Source organism: Callionymus lyra, chromosome 1 (genome assembly GCF_982586985.1).
Source record: "Callionymus lyra chromosome 1, fCalLyr1.hap1.1, whole genome shotgun sequence".
Classification (NCBI taxonomy): Eukaryota; Metazoa; Chordata; class Actinopteri; order Syngnathiformes; family Callionymidae; genus Callionymus; species Callionymus lyra.
This window is the reverse complement of record NC_141818.1, coordinates 26,564,916-26,582,992: the sequence shown is the minus strand read 5'-3', so window position 1 is coordinate 26,582,992 and position 18,077 is coordinate 26,564,916. Positions and strand designations below refer to the sequence as shown.

At 35.9% G+C, this 18,077-nt stretch overlaps 4 protein-coding genes across 6 annotated transcripts; 2 read left to right on the top strand and 2 right to left on the bottom strand.

The window, feature by feature from the left end:
* Positions 1 to 823: 823 nt before the first annotated feature.
* Positions 824 to 8,598, top strand: gtf2e2 (general transcription factor IIE, polypeptide 2, beta). Of its 2 annotated transcripts, XM_087798381.1 has the most exons (9): positions 824 to 932; positions 1,033 to 1,081; positions 3,023 to 3,183; positions 6,510 to 6,592; positions 6,866 to 6,973; positions 7,362 to 7,544; positions 7,634 to 7,727; positions 7,845 to 7,960; positions 8,284 to 8,598. In XM_087798381.1, the coding sequence occupies exons 1-9, from the start codon at positions 839 to 841 to the stop codon at positions 8,401 to 8,403; spliced, it is 1,008 nt and encodes a 335-aa protein (XP_087654507.1). In that variant the 5' UTR covers positions 824 to 838; the 3' UTR covers positions 8,404 to 8,598. The 2 variants fall into 2 exon arrangements, with proteins under 2 accessions (XP_087654507.1, XP_087654506.1); XM_087798380.1 differs by lacking the exons at positions 824 to 932; positions 1,033 to 1,081 and adding an exon at positions 2,553 to 2,704.
* smim18 (small integral membrane protein 18) lies at positions 4,286 to 6,138 on the bottom strand. Its single transcript, XM_087798383.1, has 2 exons — positions 5,927 to 6,138; positions 4,286 to 5,245 (listed from the first exon to the last, which is right to left on the bottom strand). The coding sequence occupies exon 2, from the start codon at positions 5,238 to 5,240 to the stop codon at positions 4,917 to 4,919; it is 324 nt and encodes a 107-aa protein (XP_087654509.1). The 5' UTR covers positions 5,241 to 5,245; positions 5,927 to 6,138; the 3' UTR covers positions 4,286 to 4,916.
* Positions 8,516 to 10,673, bottom strand: LOC148088663 (dynactin subunit 6-like). The gene is made up of 7 exons (XM_087798382.1): positions 10,506 to 10,673; positions 10,273 to 10,337; positions 10,103 to 10,208; positions 9,933 to 10,018; positions 9,815 to 9,862; positions 9,611 to 9,753; positions 8,516 to 9,117 (listed from the first exon to the last, which is right to left on the bottom strand). Exons 1-7 carry the CDS (start codon positions 10,532 to 10,534, stop codon positions 9,025 to 9,027), a joined length of 570 nt encoding a protein of 189 aa, XP_087654508.1. The 5' UTR covers positions 10,535 to 10,673; the 3' UTR covers positions 8,516 to 9,024.
* Positions 10,674 to 10,904: 231 nt separating this feature from the next.
* Positions 10,905 to 17,949, top strand: hgsnat (heparan-alpha-glucosaminide N-acetyltransferase). Of its 2 annotated transcripts, none has more exons than XM_087798377.1 (18): positions 10,905 to 11,167; positions 13,786 to 13,892; positions 13,982 to 14,118; positions 14,244 to 14,362; positions 14,454 to 14,523; positions 14,604 to 14,673; positions 14,937 to 15,040; positions 15,106 to 15,182; positions 15,258 to 15,288; positions 15,442 to 15,602; positions 15,675 to 15,790; positions 15,858 to 15,979; positions 16,075 to 16,201; positions 16,348 to 16,434; positions 16,510 to 16,587; positions 16,698 to 16,768; positions 17,062 to 17,174; positions 17,466 to 17,949. In XM_087798377.1, the coding sequence occupies exons 1-18, from the start codon at positions 10,963 to 10,965 to the stop codon at positions 17,645 to 17,647; spliced, it is 1,977 nt and encodes a 658-aa protein (XP_087654503.1). In that variant the 5' UTR covers positions 10,905 to 10,962; the 3' UTR covers positions 17,648 to 17,949. The 2 variants fall into 2 exon arrangements, with proteins under 2 accessions (XP_087654503.1, XP_087654504.1); XM_087798378.1 differs by lacking the exon at positions 10,905 to 11,167 and adding an exon at positions 11,174 to 11,582.
* Positions 17,950 to 18,077: the final 128 nt, after the last annotated feature.

The following is an 18,077-nucleotide window of genomic DNA, read 5'->3' as shown; positions in this document are numbered from 1 at the left end:
ATTGATTTAAACATAACAAAGACGCAATGACAACTTAAGCTATATAAATTGATTCAAACTATACTGCTCTGTTTTACTCAAAGTCAACCTCAGGACTAGGACCTTTATCCAATCAGCCTGATGAACATTAATCATGTCACAAAGACATTATGTAACAATCCAAACCAAGTGCATATAAGTAATAGTACTAGTACTTTAGTTACACTATAGTCGAAGGAATCTGCGTGTTGTAGTAGATACAGGAATTTAAATATACGGCTTTTGATGTATGCTTTAAAGTACACCGATGACAATTCTGCCAATGTATGTTAGTCAATTACACTGCCACTAAACTAAGACTGGACCAGAGGACAACTTTGTGGATGCACAGAGAAAGTTGGTGTATCTGATATCTAGTAACTGAAGGTAAATTGGGAAAAACAATTTAAGTAATTAAAATAAAATGTATTTTTCAGAAACATTCCCTGTTATTCTTTATATGAGTAAATTGTTTAACGAACCTTATAATAAATATTACAGTCATCACAAATTGATTGTTTAACATGATTGTCTTCATTGTTTCAAATATTACGAATTAGGAAGCAAGTGCACAAATAACAGTTTAGGATTTGTGTGTGTTTTTTTCTATGTGTGTATGTTTCTCTTTGGGCCATTGAACAACTTGTGCTGTGTGATGTATGCTATCAGTTTTGTCAATGCAAGTAAAGGCATATACTTTTTCTCCAGCTCTGTTTGTGTGTGTCTTTGATGTGGATGTGATTTGTTTTTTCATGTTTTTTCTTCTGCAATTGAACCAGCTTCTTTTTCTGCTCTTGCATCAGACATTAAATAAGGATAGATGCATCTCAGCATGCAGAAAGAGCAGTCGGTCTATAAATGCCCTCCATGGGAAAGGGTTGAGAAGAAAATGAGACAACCAGATGCAAGTTCAGGTAATTGACAATGGAAAATCAATCAATAAACAGTCAAGCCTATCATCAGCACCTAACGTCAGTGATTCTTGATTGTGTTCTGGTCTTCATGTTTTTTCAGTGGCTAACAAAACTGGATTCAAGCAAGCAGGGGAGTTTCAAATGCGCAGGTGAGAAGGAAAATATGATTTTTGAATGGATTTTACCCTCTCTAACAGGATTTACCATGTTAACAGATGTTGTATGCCGTTGTATAATGCCACTGATCTATTTGTTTCATGTGAAGAAGCATACAGAAACCCAATTTGTTGTAAATCTTTTAGTCCATATACAGAGCAGGTTGAAGGTTAATTGAATAATTAATAATTAACAATAATGTATTTTCTTGAGGATGCTTTTTTAGCTTCAAAGTAAAGCTTTGGTCTTATCATGTGTGCCTCATCAGAATGTGTGATTCAGCAGAATGTGGGTTCCTTCAGTGCATGCAAGGTTTCCTTAGTTTTGCTTTGCTTCTTAACTTAACTTTAACAATTTCAGTAGATTGGAGAAGAATCATATTTAAATGCACGAAGAACAAATTATTGCATGGAATAAAATAAATAAATAAAGGACAACTACACACACCACAAATGTTTTTTTACTGGCTCCATTGTATCTTTTTGTGTTAATATTTAATATATTGTTATATTATGGCTATATCTCAATAATAAATACATATGAAATGTTTTTGTACTTACCTACTAAACATAAGGATTCTGACAAATTTCAATTTAGAATAATACTCATAAATGTAAATGAATTAATATTTACATTTTAATTACATTTCCTTCAACCTAAAAAACACACAAAACGTGAACATCTAAGGAGACATTCTATAAAAATGCAGAATCCCTCAAATTACACTTTTCAATGAGTTTTAATAAACTCTTTGGCATTTCTCTACATAGTTCTGTAGCATATGAAAGTTAGGTCGATTATTTATAAGACGAGAGTCATAGGCCCCTGCACCTTGATAATTAATATGGTGAGAAGACAAGATATGAAGAAGTAAAATAACTAATTTATTCTTAATGAATTAATAATTAAATAATTTGTCTATATTCATTCTAGAAATTGTGTCAAAATCTTGCCCAGTGGCAAATTGAGGACCACCAAAATATTTTGAGTGGCCCACAATAGATTCAAATCAAAAATAGATTTACTGTAAAATAAATAATTTAAATGTAATGTAGAAGTGGGGAAGCATATGCATTTTTGTTCTACATGGAGAACAATGTAAAGAAAAATCAGCCTGTGAGTTGGACTGAATAAAAAAATGTTTAATATAGGAAACGTGGCTTTTGCCTACTTGATCGATTATTAGTTTTAATTAACACGATGGTGGTGATCTTGTGGGAGAAAATAATAATATTTCATATTTACACCATATAGAGGTGGAAATAATCAACGTTTTAGTATACTTTCAATATTACGTTTCCGCCCACTTGAGGTGAGCATTGATCATCCTTGTCAAATAACGTAAAAATGCCTCCTCAATTCGATAAATTCAAAGCGACATTACACTTCTCACCACCAGGTGTCAGTAATGGTCATACACGACAGCTTCAACACATGTACCGGAAATACAACACACCAAAGCGGCTAAGGGATGTGTGTGTGAAGTTGGTTCGCCAAGATCTCACGGAGAAATTAGCCAGAGACTGACGATTTTCTGTCTTCAACATTTGTGTATCAGGGGCATTTTGTTCAGCTGATAAAACATCTTTTATTTCTGTGATTTCCGTCAACTTCAGGTCAGCGTTTTTCGCTTTCAGTGTTGACAACATTACGAAGCTAACAGACTAATTGTTTTTTAAATCAAAGTGTGTTATGTATGTATCGACTTTTTAACGTGCGAATAAGCTAAATAACCGAGAGTTTAGACTACTAGCAAACGAAAAAAACGTCTTACATGCCTTTTACGACTTAATTCACGTGGAATAAAAAAGGTTTTGTACACTCTCACTATCTTGTTACACGTGAACATCGCCGTCCACTGACCATGTTTGTGTCACCTTCCTTTTAACTTTCATCACATCAATTTCAACATTTCTCTTTGTACTATTCAATAGGATGGATCCTGCTTTACTGAGAGAACGGGAGCTCTTCAAGAAAAGGGCTCTGTCCAACCCAGTTGTTGAAAAAAGACAAGCGTCTTCTGACACTGGCTCGCACAAGAAGAAGAAGCCCAAAGTTGAAAAGGAGAGCTCCTCTAGTTCAAAACACAGTACTGGTGAGTTGGCGGCAGTCAATGTTAACTCTTAAGAAAAGGGATGATTCTATCAATGTACACATTGTAAATACTGTCAATATTTGTGTGGCTCATCCCACCGTCGGCACAAAAAATATGTTGCCGTTTCATGGCCTTGCTTGTATACCCTTAACTACAAGACGCGAAGTGAATGGAAATAGTAAACACATTAGTATAAAGTAGGGTCGCAGTGTCTAAATAGTGCAGACCCAGACAAGTGAGTGCCTGGACACACTGTCATTCTCAACCCTAAGTTTCTACATTTTTTTTTCCAGTGATTTTTGTAAAGTATAAAGCCTGGGTATTTGAATAATTATTAAGCATCAAACACAAAGTGTTAAAAATTAAAATTTCAAAGTACTCATTTTCTACTCATCCTCATGTCGACTATGGGTTGGGAATATTTTCAGAGTAATCTGTTCCTTTGAGAGTTACAGGAAAACATTTATATTAATTTTAATGTCGCGCAAGAGCCCAGTGGTTGTCATCTTCCTCCACTAAAATACTTGAATACATCCAAATACCTCTGTGGTGCTAACCTGTAATGTCCATCTTGTATTGAAGCCTTGACGAGAAGAATCGTTCAAAGGATAACAAGTGACATAAACCGGAAGTAGGGTTAATATCGCAAGCCCATACAGTCTACTGTTGACACTGGCTCGCGGCCACTGAGCATCATTTGCTTCATTAAAATAAACATATTTTTTTCCAATAACTCTAAGAAGGAACAGATTACTTTGAAAATAATCCCAAGCCTTGGTTGACATGAGGGGGAGTAGAAAATGAGTGAAGTTTTAATTCTGTGTGATCACTTTAATAAAGCTAACCACACATTTTCAATAAAATGGTGGTAATGGTCAGGTGCTCACCTTGTAATGGTTTTTACTTACATCCAGGAGTTTCCTCTTTCCGTGGCTATCAGGAGTCAACCATTGAGACCCCCAATGATGTTTTGAAGGGTTGAATTATTATCGCTATTAACATACGTAGTTGATTAGGAGACGCAAACCGAATAACATTAACATGTTTATTATGTTGATTATTTATGGGAAAAGGGGATCGGAGTATGATTACATGTATTTCGGTTATACTTTTCAAAGTATCTGTTATAAGACATCTTAAATGGAATTTTATTTAACAAGCTAGGTGAAGGTTTTAACACTTGGTGTTTTGATAAACATGCATGTGTGCTGAAGAGAACATTAGGATCTTAAACATAACTTGTGTCTTTATAGACATTTAAATACATTGTTTCACAGATTACTTTTAATGTAACTTGTGTACAAGCAAAGGACTTGTCTCCCAATTCTTACCTAAAACAAATACATTTTTACGACACTTTAAAGCTTAGATTCCAAATTAAACATTTACTATATCCCTTTGTTAAGAAAACAAAAAAAGTTTCATAGTTATAAAATAATATATACATATATTGCCTTACATATCACTGCATTGCCTTACGCATCCAAGGTTGCACAAAATGCAATTTAAAAAAAAAAACAAGCTATGGATATAACCAAGGAATTCAGAAATTGTTCTGGAGAGGAACGTTTGCACCCAAGAAAATTTGGCCATGCTGTGCCTTGTAGATTGAGTAGAAGGAAGACAAAACAAGATAATGTGTACCAATGATATACATTTAGCATCTTGTTTTCATGATTCTCGTACATAAGAATCAACTTTAAATTTGTTGAAATACTATAGCAAGAAATTGTCTAAACGATCTCAGTTAGTGAATCTGGTTCTTTGCAAAGGGCAGCTATGGATTTGCTGCAGCTTCCTATTCCATCCTCCTGTAGCTGGTGCTGTGTTGTCCCCTTTGCACAGCAGCCACAGTCCAATAACTCGTACAGCAAAGCAAGGGCCGCCAGTGACATGATGGTGAAGATGAAGAGCAGGAGGATGATGAAGCAAGCCAGATTCCAGCCATCGTGAAAGGGGTACACCCCCTGGACTTGAAAAGACATTTGAGAGACGGGGATAGGCTCCAATGCTTGGGGGAACACACTTTGATTGAAATCATGAAGGTTCTTATCCATTATTGCTGTTTTAAGAAAAAAATTGAGAAATTACTGGTTAGTTTTATAAAAAAAAAAATGCTTGGATATTAAGTTAATGAGTGACATGAACGGCCTGCATCTTAATAATAATTCCACCTAGAACTTCAATATTGACGCATTTATAATTTCCAAAGTGAGCACATGCAATTTTGGTCTGTTAGACATAGATGGTTTTTTTATCCAGATTACAAGTATATGAAAACTGAGACGGTTTAGTAGCCAGTCCAGGCAAATGATCCTCATGCTTAACCATTTTAGTTGCTAAAAATAAACATGGAAAAGATCAATCTACACTACCTTTGTGTGATGTAGAGTTGTAAGGTGTCTTTCTTGTAGTTGACACTAAAAGCACTCCATCAAAGGGGTTGCCATGAAACTGCTAAATGCAATTACCTGCTGCAACCTAAGTGTATCCCTCCATTTGCACACAGAATAATCAATGTTCACATGATTACTTCAGAAAATGTCTCTTTATTCGATCTGATGATGCTTGCTAACGCACTTGTTTGTCAATTAAAAGTAGAGAATAGTTGACAGAGACATTAATATTTAGGTCCTGGGTCTTCATTTTAAGATAAATTGCCAGGCTTCAGAAACCTAAATATTTGTAACATAGTCCAAACGGATGCAAGACAGGCATGATAGATAAAAAGATGTAAACTTACCAATTTATCTTGTTTTGCTTTTATGACCATGCAACTAGCCTGTCCTCTCTTCACCTTTATACCTTCATCCTTTTTTAGACCGTCTCTCTTTGCTGTTCTCTTGTCTCTCTTCCTCTTAAAACTAAACGAGCGCCTTCATCAGGTTTTCTGAAACCGTCGGCTGGTTCCTTGTAGTCTAGCCTCCGCACCATTTGTTCGACTGTCTGTCAAGAAGTATCTGCCCCCCCTTAGTGTTCAGTGCAACGTTGGGTAACGCCCACACTGAGTCATTCATGATTTAATATCTGCTTCCTGTTTGTGCCATGGGTTCAGTTCTAAGTTTCCTGTAGTGGGTCTGCATTATTTAGCTAAGATGGAGATTAAGACCAAATGTCTTAAATGCTCCTCTTAAGGAAGACAATGTTATACTTATAACTGTGAGATGAAGCCACAAGACATTAAGTATAGCATTGTTTAAAAACAAATAAGAAACTTGAAGAGCTTAACAATACCAATTATCCTAACTATATTATCCCTGTTGGGCATTATCAACATGTTTTTTTTCCTGCTTAAATTTAACACAATGTTCTCCTTCCCATGACAGAGTCAAGTAATGGCAATTTTAACATCAAGACAAGTTCCGGGTACAAGTTTGGCTGCCTGGCAAAGATAGTCAATTACATGAAGGTGAGCAACTAAAATGCATCAAATCACATTTTTTTTAGTTGATATTTTAAGATTATGAGACTGCAAATACCTAATAGAGAATCATTTTGGATATTTGGAACTGTCTATTTTCTATTTTTGTGAAAGTCAAGGTGAACCATAAGGTTTTTTCCCCCACAGTATTTTGTAGGTAGGAGACACGGTATTACCCAAGTTAAATGTTTCAACATTTTTCTTTATTTTGAATCATCTTGTTATTTTACCTTAACTTGTGTTTTGTACATGTTTTTTTAGACAAGGCATCAGAATGGTGACACCCATTTCCTGACCCTTGAGGAGATCCTGGATGAGACCAAACTTCTTGATATAGGCATGAAACAGAAGCAGTGGCTTATGTCTGAGGTATGTCTACTACTCGTGCGAATACTCATTTAAACTGATTGTGGTTGTCACACAACTATCTAGACAAACTATATATAATGTCATGTAATCAAATTTGTTGTCACGTAACTGCTATCACATCATTTAATGTGTGTTAAATTACTGTTTGTGATGTTACAATAGTTGTGAGTGAACCCAATTACAAAATGCTTTCGCATAAAGATGAAAATACTTGGATGGGCAATTTCAAAATATGCAGTCAATTTATATAATTGTATATTTAATGTACTGTTCAAAGGAGGATTAATATAATGGGAGAACATACATTGACATTATTGTTGATCATCACTATTTCTTTGAGGGAAAATTAGGTCAGGCTTTTAAATGTTTGGCCGGTGTTGTTAATCAGGCTCTTGTTAACAACCCAAAAATTGACGCCCGAGATGGCACGTATGGCTTCAAACCCAAGTACAACCTGAAAGACAAAAAAGCTTTACTAAGACTGCTGGACAAACATGACCAGTTGGGCCTGGGAGGAGTTTTGCTGGAGGATGTTGAGGAAGGTCTGCCCAACTCTGCCAAGGCCATCAAGGTAAAATTATTAATAATTATTACTATTTCTTACTATTGCTATGTAGCTCTTAGTATTGTGTTAATATACAAGTGTTCTTCATTTTACAGGCATTGGGCGATCAAATCATATTTGTGACAAGACCGGATAAGAAGAAGATCCTGTTCTACAATGACAAGCACTGCCAGTTTGTAGTGGATGAGGGTAAGTTATGTTTAACCCCAAAAAAGTTAATTTCTAGATCTTTTTAAAAAGGTGTTTTTGGATTTGTATTGTTAAGTATTGCTCTTTTAAGTTAAAAAAAATGTTTTAATATTCCAGAATTTCAGAAGCTGTGGAGAAGTGTCCCTGTGGATTCTATGGATGAAGAGAAGATTGAGGAGTATTTGAAAAAACAAGGCATCACATCCATGCAGGAGTCGGGACCAAAGAAAGTGGTCAGTGCTGATGAATTCTCTTGTTTTAAATTTGAATTTTCTTTGTCTTTCAAACTTTACCATAATTTATCCATCCATCTATAAGCTTTTCCACAGCAAGTCACCTGCCATAACAAGTGAAGTGTTTTTCATTCGTCCTAGTCACATATATCCTCTTCATTTCCTCCTTTACATACATTAACCTTGTTGGTTATTTCCTCTTCTTATTCTTGCTATATTCAATACCCATGACTAATCGCAATTTGTATAAGTCAAACAAAGCTTTTTTGATGTAATGCATACAAACCAGGAAAAAAATGATGTCTTTTTCATTGTTTGAACAGATGCCAGTTAAAAAAAGAAAGAAGCAAAGTGGACAGAGAAAAAACCACTTCAAGACTCACAATCATCATTTGGCGGAGATTCTGGAGGATTATTCAGATGGTGTTCCGACCAAGAAGTGATGTACGGTTACTGCTACCTATCTTCAGCAGTAAAGATCCTGGAAACGGAAACTGCAGGGGCTGGAATAACTGTAGTTCCTGTTTTTCATGAAATTAAAACCCAAAGGCTGAGGCTTGTAAATATATTTTTATTTTAATACTTAACCTTGTGTGTCAATTCAGCTTTCAGACCATATATAAAAAAAAGAAACTTGTGTTGCTTGACTTTTATTCCTTATTAAAGCGATAATTGCCTTTGTAATTTTTGAGCAGCTCTGGGTTTTCTAATGCCTCCATTTACATTTTAGAGAGCTGTAAATAATGAACAGCACCTTCAAGTCCAAGGTTCCATTTTCATTTGGAAACAAAATGTTGATCATGTGCAGGAATCAATACAAACATCCCATGGTAAAGATCTGGTATTTTGGACTGTCAAGGTTAAACACGCAAATTGCGTAACTTTTCATGACATTGTAAAAATAATATACAGTAAGTATAGGCATTTCAAGATTGTTTAATGAATTATAAAAAAGCAAAATCATAAATTATCAGATAGGGGGGGAAAAAACACACTAATATAGTAATCCTTAGAAACAATTGTTAATTGTAGTGGCTGATTGCCTTCAATGACGAGGACTGGTCTTATGTGGTGGTGTGAGTAGCTTTGACAGTTTTCTTTAGATGGTGGTAATTGGGCAATATCTTCATCAGAAAATCAAGCTGCAGAGTTTGAGGCTGTCGGAGAAGAAAAACATTTGTCAATTAAAAAGTACAGTTTTTTTTTTAATTACGATTTGCATTAAAAGGATGACAAAGCTTGATGTTGAGATGGTTCTTAAATTACTTTATTAAGAAAAAAAATCTAATTTCATTCACATACAATCATAGGCTGAAGTTGCATCATACCTCTTCTGGACACGTACTACTTTACTGCAGAATGCACAAGTGACTTACAGCTAATGCAGAAAATAAAACAATTATACACCAAGCCAATTATGCATGCCTGCTTTGTCTCAATCTTATTTTCTTTTTACTAGGCCAATCTTTTCTGAGCAAGCTGCCCAGAGCTCATTACCCGAGTGCCGTTTAAAAGTGGCTTTAACAATTAAGTTCAATTGAATTTCAATACAGTAAAAAAAAACAATGACTTAGCTTTTGCATACATACTTCAACAGATATTGCATGAACATTTAACTCTAAATGTCATTGGAAAAAAAACATTTCATACCTGTGGTCTCTCAGTCTGAACCCGCCTCATGCAACCGGAACCATAGATGACTGTGTTTTCAGGAATCACTTCACAAGTATTCACTTGACAGAAGGCCCCAATGATGCACCCGCTGGTCAGGATCACATTCCTGCCGACGTCAGCTGTGTGACACAATAAAGATCATTTTAAGAGGTTCACTTCAAAGAATAAACAGTGCCCTACCTTTCGATTCTATCACATTATTGTCTCCAATTTTCAGAGCCTCGGACACTGTATTGTGGGTTAAGAGGAAATAATTCTCATTTGAAAGTTATGCTGAAGCTTCTAAAACAAAGGATACCACAGCCAACTTCAAAAACATTGTTGACACCGATGGTCATTGTCTTAGGCTCAACTTCTGAATCCTCAGGGATGTTCTCTGGATGACTGCGTAAAAATGAATACCATGTTAAGTATTTGATGAAGTAGAATTCTACGTGAAAGATGGGTTTACTCAGAATGTCACTACACCTGTTAATGATGACAGCTTGTTCTTCGATAAGGTTTCCTTCCCCTATAATAATAGGTCCTGCTTCGGCGATGATCCGAGCTTTCGGATGAACCACTGTCCGCGAACCTGAGTGAGGGGATCAAATTATAAGAATATAGAAATATAAAAAAAAACACTTCTTAAATCATACCTATGGTGACATCCCCTTTGATTTCACTTTCAACACAAACGACAGCTCCGGTGGCTATTTTCACGCTGGAAATCACAGGAAAGAAACGAGTAACTGTGATGAGAGTAAACTAGCTTCACCTGCTAGCCTCCCAGACCAGAAGGGGAAAACGTTATCTCAAACAACGATGCATATCTAATTTTAACATATGATCGATTTATGAACTAGTTATTTTCCATTTAAGGATTCTATACCTTTTCTGGGCGTTTTGTTTATCCGTCATTGTGGATCAGTAATCGCCAGGCGTTCTTCTTCTTTTTCTGTTATTGCGGTTGGAAAACAACGTGATGGTGCATTACCGCCACCGACTGGTCTGGAGTGTGGATCGCTAGTCCCAATTTGCTTGCTTTTTCCTTTAAATGTTTCAGGCCGTTGGATCAGACCGCACATGTCATACACAGCACAAACATTTATAACATTCAGTGGGTGACTACCCATCATCCGGGTGAGAGACCACCCCCCATGTACCCGCTACTATATTTCAATTAAAAGTATTTTAGTACAATAGAGGTCCAAGATCGATTAAAGACCTTTCAAATCCTTGTTTATTTGCTATTAAAATCCAACTGAAGAATCTGCAGGAACTCCTGGTTCTCAACACACTTCTCTGCCTCGGTTTTCGATTTGTAAGCCTGGGTGACAGCCTGTATAATGCGCATGCGCAAGATTTATCGCGTCATGTCAAAGCATGGAGACATAACGGATAGAACTTGTGATGCAACTTCCATCACGGCAAAGACAACACAAGTGTGTAATACAATGACATCCCCAGGGAGATATGAGCTGGTTCGTTTGTCATTCGTTGTTTTTATGGTGTCCGTTTGTGTGGCACCGTTGTCCGCAGAGATTTCCGCCTGTAAGTATAGTACTGAAGCTACTGTTTGTATGCTAGCATGCTAAAAGCTAACTGTTGACGGATGTGTCTCACGAAAAAAGTCTGAAAAACAAACCAAACTGCATAGATCAATTTGATACCAGTAATGATGATGACCGGAATATGCCGTATTTACACTGACTAGCGTCAAGCTAAACAGAGTTCACGTTGACCCACTTCATGCCTTCAAGTCTTTGGAGACTTGTATCGCTCTTTTTGAACTTCCCTCCTGGCGAACTTCGTACGGATTATTCCAACATGTGATCGCTCAGCTCCTGCTGCCTTCAGTTCATCCTTCTCACATGCTTTCATTCGGCATGAGAGACCCAAAGCCCTGATACCCTTTTCAAATAAACAACCGCCTGTCTGGATTTGTGCTTCATAAGAGAGCTTTAAGGTATGTTGCAAAATAGGTGATTATTGAAGCTGATGTACAATAATACTATATTTTATAAATAACGCCTACAGTCCTTAAATTAACACTAGCTTTAAACAAGACATTGCGACATAAAAGTCCAACCCTTCACTCAAGTAGGCTCGATATTGGCAGATTCGATCTTTACGCGTTAATAACTCGGGAACGCTAAGGAATAACAAATCGTACCTGTTTCTAATCGGAGTCACCTGCTGTATTGACTACAAGCTCGTTTGAACTGTATATTTCGCCATATTGTCCTGATAAAATACACGGATCTCTATGCAGGCGGCGTATAAGGGACCGTCCTCCAATAGACGAACACCCAAAAAGGGTTGACTTCTTTTAATTCCCATCTTTATAACTCCTTCATTTTAGGTTCTATGGTCACCATCTTCATGTGACTAAAGAAGGGCCTCCATATTATGTTACTAAACTTATTAGTTTTTTACGTTTATTTTTTAAATCTTTTATATCACTATTTTCATGCAATATTTCATGTACATTTTGTAATAACTTTGTAATTACAACTCTGGTGGTCACCAAATGTATGTCACTTATGGAGTACCTTCACATACAAGTTATTACACTCATTAGTTTTTCAAATTTCATCTTTACATTTTCAAAATCACCATTTTTGTGCAATGTTTCACATACATTTTGCAATAGCTTTGTAATTACAACTTTGATGGTCACCAAATTCATATCACATACACTCACAATTTTCCTCTAAAATATTTTATATCACTATTTTAATGCAGTATTTCACATACATTTTTTAATAACCTTGTAACAATTACAGAGTCATTACAGAATTTAAAAAAAACTAATGAGTGTAGTAACTTGATATAAAGGTACTCCATAAGTGACATACATTTGGTGACCATCAGCGCTTTCAATTTGTTTATATTACAACATGTTTATGAAAGACTCCATGTAAATATAGATATGAAGGAATTAAGAGGACATTTTAAATAGTAAAGAAACATGATATGGATGATTGTGGCAGAAATGTGCTGCATATAACAGTTGTACCTCAGGAGTTATTACATGCACTATTTATTACCCATATGTAATAACTAAATAATGAAAACAATACACTAAAATGTGAAAATATAACGATTGGTGTGACAATATATGAAGGTTAGTTATTTGTAGAAAAAATACGTTTGAAAGAAAGTCTGCTAGTTTAAATCAGACAATATTTTTCAACACTACATTTTTGTAAGTAATTTGTAGACGGTCCCTCATCTGAGGCGCTTTCACCCAATTTCGCTGTTTACGTGCGATCAACACGTTTTTTCTTCAAAAATGACGGTGCAGTACCTAGCTAGTGTAACAGTGATCAACATTTTGTTAATATAGGCTGCACGGTATAATGTTTTTTAATTTTTTGGCTGGCAGTGTGGCTTTTGCTTTTTCAATGATAAAAGTGTACCTTGGCTAAAGAAAGTTTGAAAAACACTGTCCTTGAGCATATTACTGCTATTTAATAATAGCCCTACTTGTGTTTCCTTTTCCCCTAATATGATGATCAATCTTTTCATACTAATTTCTTTTATGGATGATATATTTTATAGAATGTAAGGTAAGGTAAAACTTTATTGATCCCCCAGGAGGTCTCCTTCGGGAAATTCTTTTTTTCCAATAGCCAGCAATTTTTCATAAACAATAAAAAATAATAAATAAAAAATAAAATAATAAGAAGAACATTTTTGCGCTTGATGGAGTCTACTGACTCCTTTAAGAAACATCTTAAGACGTTTCTATTTGTTCAGGCTTTTCCTTGAATTTCTCGAACTCCTGTGTTGTTCTCAGTATTATCTTGATCTTTAAAGTATGTACTTTTTTGAGTATTGTCTTGATTGTTTAAGCGCTTTGTGACCCTGGTCTCGAAAAGCGCTATATAAATAAATATTACTTACTTACTTACTTACTTACTTACTTGCATAAAGAGAAAGAACAAGATGACACAATCTAAGTCTAAAGATAAAGACAAAGAACATAGGTCAAAGAAAAACAACAAAGACAAAGGATACAAAGACTAACATAGAACAGAACATTCAGATACTCTCACTCCACTCCTGCCCCTGTGTGTTGTTGTAATTGCATTTCGTATTCAAAAGAAGAAAAGTAGTGTATTTATATAAAGGTTTAATATTTGTCCTTTTTGTTGCCACAACAGCTGGTTATCGTCACCAAATACTAAAGATGGATGAGGCCCTTTTGAAGATTCACAATGAACTGACTAGTGATGTGGTGGTGTATTGGGTTTCCAATCATTGTCACCAGGTAAGGTTTCACATCAGTGATGCCATTTAAGATCTCCTTCCCAGTTTCTTTCTCATGATGTGCTAACTTTTTTTTTTTTTTTTTACGAGTGCTTGTACCAGCAATTAGGAGTGCTACCTAAAGCTCCAACCCCTGGCCAGCAGAGTTCAGGAGATTTTGTTGTTGGCACACAGCATGAAATTACTTTGATGGTTAACAGTACCGCTGAAGACCAAGTCTTTTGCTCGTAAGTGTGAGCACCTGTGCAAGTCAATCAGACTAACCAAAAGTATTAATATTTTTTCAAAAACGACTTAATGAAGATGCATCAATTGTTTTACGGTCTGACACACTGTTGACATTCAACCACAGAGTTCCATTCCACTTTGGCGAGTTGGGAAACTACTCACTCTGGGTGAAGAGTTTTTCTCAATCATCCGCAGTCAATTGCACCATCGTCACTGATGCTGTCCCAATTAATAGCTATTTACGTAAGTCCACCATACCGACAGGCACACACATCAAACCAGATAAAGCTTTGTCATGAAGAAAAAACAATTTTCTATTCTAATCTATTTCCAGCTCTTTTGGTTGCATTCTTGATATATGCTGGTCTTGTGTTGTTATTTGCTATTTCAAGAACACTTACTAGGTGAGACCGGATATTCATTTATTTTTCTCTTTTTTTTCCATGTTAATCAAAAGTATGGCTAAGTTGTTTATCTGTTTCAGGTTAGATTTTCTAAAAAGGATTCTTCTTGGAATGAGTGGAACCATGGAAGCAGAGAGGCTTATAAATTCTGTAAGTATCTCTGAATTCCAGGCACTAATGCTTTCTTGCTCCATGGAGTTTACATTTTGAAAAACATTTATGTAGATCCTTGTTATTTTGTAAGGAGTAGCCAAATGCAACAACTAATTTTATAACACGTGATACACAAAGTTTCAATCACTCATTAAATTCTTCTAAAGCTAATAAAGGATTTCCGTACAATGGCTCTTGTGCGTAATTGTGATATTTCAGAGGCAGTTATTCAAACCTTTCATACCAACCTTATCCTCCAGGAATTGGGCCCGTCTGGAAGAGGGATTCCACCCATAACTGACACAATCCTCCCTCCTCTACCCAGTCCAAGCAAAAGGCTACAATCTTTGGATACCTTCAGAGGGTATATTATAAGATAAGTTTAAGTCAATTGATTAAGTGAAGATATCTTTGCTGGATTTTTTTCAGAATCTCATTGGTTATTATGGTGTTTGTGAACTATGGCGGAGGACGATATTGGTTTTTTAGACATGAGAGTTGGAATGGTGAGACATGTACAGTATATCTTTAAGAGCTAGTCTTTGACTTTGAGATTAACCTGTGTTATTTGATTTTCTTAGGCCTGACAGTTGCAGACCTGGTTTTCCCTTGGCAAGTAGAATGTTATTAACTAGCATTTGTGTTGTTCTAAAGATAGCATTTAACCACTCCCATAGTCATAGAGACCATATGATCTGTATGAATTGCTTCACATTTGACCTTGAATAGCAACATTCATTGAATTTTATTTTCTCTGTCTTATAGGTTTGTGTTCATAATTGGGACATCTATTGCACTTTCTATAAACTCCCAACTCCGTGCTGGTGTTACCCGCTTTTCCGTTCTTAAAAAAGTTCTTTGGAGAAGCGTGCAGCTCTTTGTTATTGGTGTCGTCATCGTAAATCCAAATTACTGCCAGGGACCATGTGAGTTAAAAGCTTAATCACTTGTGTTCTCGTGGCATTTGATGTTTGACTTTAATAGCTTTTGCACACCAGTGTCTTGGGACAACCTTCGGATCCCGGGCGTCTTGCAGCGCTTGGCATGGTCCTACCTGGTCGTAGCTTGTTTGGATCTGTTGTTTGCCCGGGGCCATCTTGATATCATTACAGCGGTATGTTATATTTTTCATTCTCAGTTTTAATGTTGATATCACTAAAGCATTGTTGTTGTAATCCCAGGATGCATGGTGGTCGCCATTTCTTGACATTTTGTTTTACTGGCCTGCGTGGTTGTGTGTGGTCCTTCTCGAGGTGCTTTGGCTCTGTCTCACTTTTCTTCTTCCGGTACCAGGCTGTCCAGCGTAAGTCACATAAAAGTATTTGACTTAATTAAAGTCAACATGCTTGAATGTTCTTCATTTAAAGTTAAACCTTATTTATTTCTGTTTTTCATCAGGGGTTATCTTGGACCTGGCGGAATTGGAGACATGGGCCAATACTTCAACTGTACTGGTGGTGCAGCTGCGTTTATTGACCGTTGGCTTCTTGGGGAAAGTCACATCTACCAGACACCCTCATCTAGGGTAACTGAACGAAATCATTTTGCTCTTCCTTTTTTGAAGCTCACTAAATGACTACACACTTACGTATATGTCTAGTGATTTGTGCTTGTAGTGGAAATATCATATGTTGTTTAAAGAGAAGTATGTTAATGTTGACCTCAATTCAGGTCATTTATGCAACTCAAATGCCGCATGATCCAGAAGGAGTCCTGGGAAGCATAAATTCAGTTGTCCTGGGGTTTCTTGGATTACAGGTTGGTCCTTTCTATATTGTGCCATTTTCTATCCATGAATGTCTTTTAATACGGATCATATTTCCTCTTTAACAGGCAGGAAAAATAATTTTACACTATAGAGATCTTCACAACAGTATTTTATCAAGGTTCCTTATTTGGGGCTTTTTATTGGTAAGTAGATACATTTTGGAGTGTTTTATGGGAACTACAAGCGACAATGTTGTGGTTCAATTTGTATATAAACGTGTAATTTCAAGCTGACTAATTTGATGTTTTGACAGGGAGTCATATCGGCAGTTCTCACCAACTGTTCCACAAACGAGGGCATCATTCCTGTCAACAAGAATCTCTGGTAGGTTCTTTCTTCAGAAGCATATTTCGTTGACACAATTTATCATTTTTTTAATTATTTTTATTTCAGATCATTATAAAAACATAAATAATATGCATAAGGTGGAATAATAAGAATGAATCATTAAAATCAAAATGATGTATTCTTTCGAAGTACATTTCCGTAGTCCATGCATTATTATAGGCAGATTTTCTATTGCTGTGTTATCAATTTTTATAAAAAGCTTTTTCCAAATTCATATATTCCATATTCTTGTCTAATACAATGGTTCTTTGGTTCTCTTTCTTGTGAAGGTCTTTGTCCTATGTGACGACTCTTGGCTGTTTCGCCTTTGTGCTGCTCGCTGTTGTCTATTACGCAGTCGATGTAAGGAGATGGTGGTCAGGAGGTCCTTTCTATTATGCTGGTAAATAGTACCCCTTATTGAAACTTCCTTTTATTATTTGGGAATACTTTTCCTTTGGGGCTTTTGTCTTTTAAGCCAAAATATTCAGTCTATCCAAATCCATATATTTCCAAGCGTTAATATCTCAAAGTTTTCACATTTGGAAATCTATTTTTTACAACCATGAACAATAATGACCTAAATATAAATATACAAAATGCTCTTAACTTGATACAAGTATAATAAACAAAAATAATGGTACACTTTTATAAAGTATTAACATTTGTTTAATTTCTTTCTCTCATTTATCAGGTATGAACTCAATCCTCATCTATATTGGACATGAAGTGCTTGAAGACTACTTCCCTTTTCGGTGGCGCATGGCAAACACACAGTCACACGCGGAGCACCTCGCTCAAAATCTTGTAGCAACTTCAATTTGGGTCCTTATCTCATATGTGCTTTTCAGGAAAAAAATATTTTGGAAGGTTTAGATGTTGTGATTGTAAATAGTGGGGTCTTAAGCCATAAAAATGTTGAAGGTTCAGATATGCCTCATGGGAATTGTGCTGTATTATTTTTGTTCAAAGGGTTGGGCTTTTAAATGAGGGGATGTTACCTACACATTGTACTTTTTGAAACGTCAAATCTTGATGATTTTGCTCAAGACCCATTTCAAAACGTTTAAAACATATGTACTGTTTTAGAATTTTCTTTTTGATGCTGTATCGTGTATGCCAGAAAAAATACATTAAATCCAGCATTTATTAATGAAATAAAAAATTAAAAAAACATATAGTAGGAAATCCTTATGTTTTCCTTTGTACCATAACATTAATGATGAACAAAGGGGTGGAGGCATTTGAATATGTACCACGGTAGTGTCGGTGTAAGGTGCTAACAAAAGTTAAACAAAGGTCAACT

Bases quoted from the DNA above. Each gene is read 5' to 3' on its own strand.
- gtf2e2 (XM_087798381.1), top strand. From the start codon at position 839: ATGCATCTCAGCATGCAGAAAGAGCAGTCGGTCTATAAATGCCCTCCA. The intron at 3,184-6,509 runs GTGAGTTGGCGG...TTCCCATGACAG, and splicing joins TAGTTCAAAACACAGTACTG to AGTCAAGTAATGGCAATTTT. The intron at 6,974-7,361 runs GTATGTCTACTA...GTTGTTAATCAG, and splicing joins AGCAGTGGCTTATGTCTGAG to GCTCTTGTTAACAACCCAAA.
- smim18 (XM_087798383.1), bottom strand. From the start codon at position 5,240: ATGGATAAGAACCTTCATGATTTCAATCAAAGTGTGTTCCCCCAAGCA.
- LOC148088663 (XM_087798382.1), bottom strand. From the start codon at position 10,534: ATGACGGATAAACAAAACGCCCAGAAAAG. The intron at 9,863-9,932 runs GTATCCTTTGTT...CCCACAATACAG, and splicing joins TGTTTTTGAAGTTGGCTGTG to TGTCCGAGGCTCTGAAAATT. The intron at 9,754-9,814 runs GTAGGGCACTGT...TGTGTCACACAG, and splicing joins TAATGTGATAGAATCGAAAG to CTGACGTCGGCAGGAATGTG.
- hgsnat (XM_087798377.1), top strand. From the start codon at position 10,963: ATGCGCATGCGCAAGATTTATCGCGTCATGTCAAAGCATGGAGACATA. The intron at 15,183-15,257 runs GTGAGACATGTA...TGATTTTCTTAG, and splicing joins TAGACATGAGAGTTGGAATG to GCCTGACAGTTGCAGACCTG. The intron at 17,175-17,465 runs GTAAATAGTACC...CTCATTTATCAG, and splicing joins AGGTCCTTTCTATTATGCTG to GTATGAACTCAATCCTCATC.